We start from the raw sequence: 4,039 nt of genomic DNA, 5'->3' as shown, positions 1-4,039 counted from the left end.
CTTTTTTTTTTTTTGAAATTGATTTGTTTTCCAAATTTACCCTTCATATCAATCCCTCAAAGGTAAAGCTATTATAATTTTAAATTATCTTCTTTTGTGTGATTTATAAAATTTATATTATGTTTTTTTTTCTATAGAATCCAGCCTCAATAATAATTATATGGGTATTTTAGACATTTTTATAACTCTTATGCGGATTCTAACAAATGTACTTTACTTGCAATTGTGTTAAGAACTTCAGGGGTGATGATTGGAATTACCAAACTCCAGAGGAACTTTCGGTACCAATCAAAAACTTCAAGGAAGTTTTCATCAAATTATCCTAAAAATTAATTAGAGAATGTATTAAAAATCAGCAGCTTTTTTTCTTATTGGTAAACAATAAAAATATTGGTACACAAATACTATGAGTATTGGTCCATACTGTGGACATGGGTAGAATAAAGTTGAATTTCAGTGATGTTCCCAATGTACATGGTGATGTTACCCTGTTTGCGGTATGTCATGCACTACACTAACTACTAGACCCCGGTTGATCCATTTGCAAATCGTACATTTCCACTCTCTCTCCGAAAGGTGTTCCAACTACACCTGTCTGGAAAGTGTAGGACATTGGGCCCATTGCTTAATTATTTTGCAGAATCACATGGTGGTAACATCTTCATACAGAATGATGTCATTTCTATATCAGAGTCAGAGTCTTTTATTAATAGGAAGGTAAACAGAAGAGACATTAGAAATTTGCCAGGATATCCATTCGACGAGGTTGATGAGATTAGAAACCATCAATATTCTGGATTAATACAACAGGAGCTAGTAGATAGCTTGATGATAAAACAACCAACATTGTTTTTAATGCTGACAAACGAGACCACACTGCATATCAATCGAGTTCAACACAGAAAGGAGCTTTTGTTAAAGTCGACCATCAATTCAAAAACCCACCAGTTTGGCTATAAATTCGTCAATGTTTTTATCAGAACTTCCTCCTCCACCCACTGCCTCTCTAGCCAAATCTTTCCATTTGATGGCATTCTTCCTAATCTGTTTCCCCTTCTCTCCTTCCATAACTTCCATTATGCATCGCTCCACTTCTTCCCTACTCACAATCCCCTTCTCATCTGGCTGAGCTCTGAGACCCATTCCCCATATATCCTGAACAAATTTTGCGTTCAGGGTTTGGTCTGTCCACTGTGGTATTCCCACCATTGGTACTCCCAAGCTCACTCCCTCTAGAGTTGAATTCCACCCAGAATGCGTAACAAAGCAGCCCACAGCTTGGTTGTTCAATACCTCCAACTGTGGGCACCAACTTACTACCAACCCCTTGTGTGATGTCTCCTCCACAAAGAAGTTAGGGAGCTTGTCCGTCTCTGACCTCCTCACCACCCACAAGAAGTAGCTCTCGCTTCTCTTCAAGCCCCAGGCAATTTCTTCCATCTGTTCGACACTGAGTGCAGCCATGCTCCCAAATGATACGTAAACAACTGATGCATCAGCCCTCTCGTTCAGCTAGTTTATGCAAGCGCCATTGTCTGGTTTGTAGAGATTGAGACCATAGTCCTTGTCATCTTCCACCCGTTTGTCCAGGTAAATGGACGGTATTGTTGGTCCGATTGCCTTCAGTGGCAAGCGTTTAGCCATCCACTCCACCACCTAAAGTACACAAATAAAATCAGTTCAACAAGGAAGGAAACAAAAATCTCAAAGAAAAATTAATGCGCATGAGACAAATCGGCATGATCGATCATCAGACGACTTTGGATTAATTATTAGGATAATATTGTAGGTACGTACGTAGAAGTTGACAAATCACAAACCTCTTCCTCCAACTTGTTGAAAGTGTTGACAAGTATGCAATCTACCTTGTCTAAGTTAGAGAATTGACCTAGGATCATTGCATAATAAGCTGGGTATAACCCTGGAGCAGAAATGTAAGATGGCATGTCCTTAATATCAAGAGGGGGCAACCCAGGAATGGAAACAGCAGGGTCTAGCAGTGGGAGAGTGAGCAATCCCTGGTGGAGATGGTAGTATATGTTGTTGGTGGCACACATTTGAGTGAACAAAGGAACCCCAACTATGCCAAGCTGTTTGGCCACATCCAGAGCCCAGGGGAAGAATGAGTCATATATCAGACAACTGACTGGTTGCCCAGAGCTATCCATCTTGTTGATGAGTTTGGCCAAGGTCTGAGAGCCCACTTCCTTAAAACGAGTGAGGTAGTCATGGATGCTCTGTGCATGCTCAAAGCCACCGTCGTCAAAACCATCAGAGATCGGCTGGAACTGGAGGGAGTTGGGTTTGGCGTCCATGGACTTAGAGACAAATTTGGTGATAGCAAATGTAACTTTTAGGCCTTTGAAGGCTAAGCGTTTGGAGAATTGGAGCAGGGGGTTTATGTGGCCTTGGGCAGGGTAGGGAAAGACGATGACATGGGCTTTATAAGACTGCTCCTCCTCCATTTCGTTATTCTAATTTCTAGCTAGAACCTAGAGCCTCTAGAGGGACGGACTTTCCTACTACACAGATCTCTAACTGTTAGCTGAGTTGCAGCCTGGGATGGGCGTCGTTGGCTTCTTTTTATAGACAAAATGTTGTCGAAATTAATTACTTTGTTGACTCGTTGCACTACACGTGGAGCTGGGATTTCCTGAAAGCAAAAGGCTTAGGAACAACGCTGAGGTACAATGAGTCTATGTGACACGTGTCCTAGGCTTTCATTCAAACGTTCTTTTCGGTTACACAGAAGTTATTTATTATTTTATTATTTTTGTTAAAATAATTAAAAATAAAAAATTAAAAAATTAAAAACCGAAACGTATTGGAAGTTGGGACTCATTTACGTTTTACTTTTTCAGCCTGTTTGAACAGCTAAGCTAAGGCGCTGCGAGTCCATCATCGCAACTGTGGTCTGATAGCACCTCTTCCTCTTCCTCTAGTTTCCCTTAGGGCTTCTGCTTCTCTGTCTCATGGTTTTGAAAACCGGATTGGCCAGACCAGTTGACCTGGCAATCATGTCAACTATCATAGGTCCGGGACTCCAAAACCATCTGACCCTAAGCTTGGACTGGATGGTCAGACCATTTGACCAAGAAACCAATGGTCAAAATAGTTTCATTTCTGGTCCGGTTTTTAAAACCATACTATCTCTAAAACTCGAGCTACCTCTGCCTCTAGATTGAACAACATTTTCTCCATGGTAATCAACCAACTTTATCAATTTTCTATTCCCCAATAAGCCACCAAAGGAATAGAAGTTTGTGTAATATATATATTAGTTAAGAGTCCAAGACACAAATAATTACATGCATGGACCTATTATTATGTAATTATTTATTTAAGTAAATTTATCATTATATATCCAATACATAAATCATATGCAACTATTATATTTTAATTACTAAAGTAGCGAGGGCTCGTGCAATGCACGAGATTTGCTTAGCAAAATCTAAACAATAGAAACACATAAGAGTATACAATTGTTTTATATTTTTAATTTTTAAATAATTAATAAGTATTTATATTTTATGCACTACTTTTAATATTTTTTTATAATACAACAATAACAATAATTAATTTCATATAAGGTTGTTCAACCAATCGATAAAACCAACTAACTCAACTCAAGTTGGTCAATTTTCTAGTATTTTCATTTAGCTTTCATTCAACAATTTCCCAACTCGACCAAGTTGAATCAATTTCGCTTTGGCCATTTATAAATCGACCAAAATCGAACGACCTGGCCATATATCTATATATATATATATATATATATATAATTTTCTTAATACAAGAAAGTGAGAAAATTTCCATATTTCTTAGTCTAAAATATTTTAATCATAAACTTAATTTTTACATTTATTTTTTTAATAATGCCACTATAAATGTTTTAAATTTAAATATAATTTTTTAAGTTTAAATATTTTTAACGAACCGATACAACCCAAGTTGGCCGATGATGGTTACTCAATTTCAAGTGACCAACTCCTCAACTTGACTAAGTCAATTTAGTTGGACAAGCAACCTACAACCAAGT

General features: G+C 37.8%; 2 protein-coding genes across 3 annotated transcripts; both read right to left on the bottom strand.

The window, feature by feature from the left end:
• Positions 1-770: 770 nt before the first annotated feature.
• On the bottom strand, positions 771-2,539 carry LOC104586814 (UDP-glycosyltransferase 74F2-like). Of its 2 annotated transcripts, none has more exons than XM_088896429.1 (2): positions 1,798-2,539; positions 771-1,656 (listed from the first exon to the last, which is right to left on the bottom strand). In XM_088896429.1, exons 1-2 carry the CDS (start codon positions 2,463-2,465, stop codon positions 1,623-1,625), a joined length of 702 nt encoding a protein of 233 aa, XP_088752555.1. In that variant the 5' UTR covers positions 2,466-2,539; the 3' UTR covers positions 771-1,622. The 2 variants fall into 2 exon arrangements, with proteins under 2 accessions (XP_088752555.1, XP_088752554.1); XM_088896428.1 differs by having other exon boundaries at positions 1,821-2,539.
• On the bottom strand, positions 934-1,464 carry LOC148802876 (UDP-glycosyltransferase 74E2-like). The gene has a single exon (XM_088896609.1). It carries the CDS (start codon positions 1,462-1,464, stop codon positions 934-936), a length of 531 nt encoding a protein of 176 aa, XP_088752735.1.
• Positions 2,540-4,039: the final 1,500 nt, after the last annotated feature.

This window comes from Nelumbo nucifera, chromosome 1 (genome assembly GCF_055504915.1).
Source record: "Nelumbo nucifera cultivar China Antique chromosome 1, China Antique-T2T, whole genome shotgun sequence".
Taxonomy (NCBI): Eukaryota; Viridiplantae; Streptophyta; class Magnoliopsida; order Proteales; family Nelumbonaceae; genus Nelumbo; species Nelumbo nucifera.
This window is presented reverse-complemented; position numbering and strand designations above follow the sequence as displayed.

Excerpts from the sequence above, each read along its gene's own strand:
- LOC148802876 (XM_088896609.1), bottom strand. The coding sequence starts at position 1,464 with ATGGCTGCACTCAGTGTCGAACAGATGGAAGAAATTGCCTGGGGCTTG.
- LOC104586814 (XM_088896428.1), bottom strand. The coding sequence starts at position 2,465 with ATGGAGGAGGAGCAGTCTTATAAAGCCCATGTCATCGTCTTTCCCTAC. Across the intron at positions 1,657-1,820 it reads TCAACAAGTTGGAGGAAGAG|GTGGTGGAGTGGATGGCTAA; the intron begins GTTTGTGATTTG and ends TGTGTACTTTAG.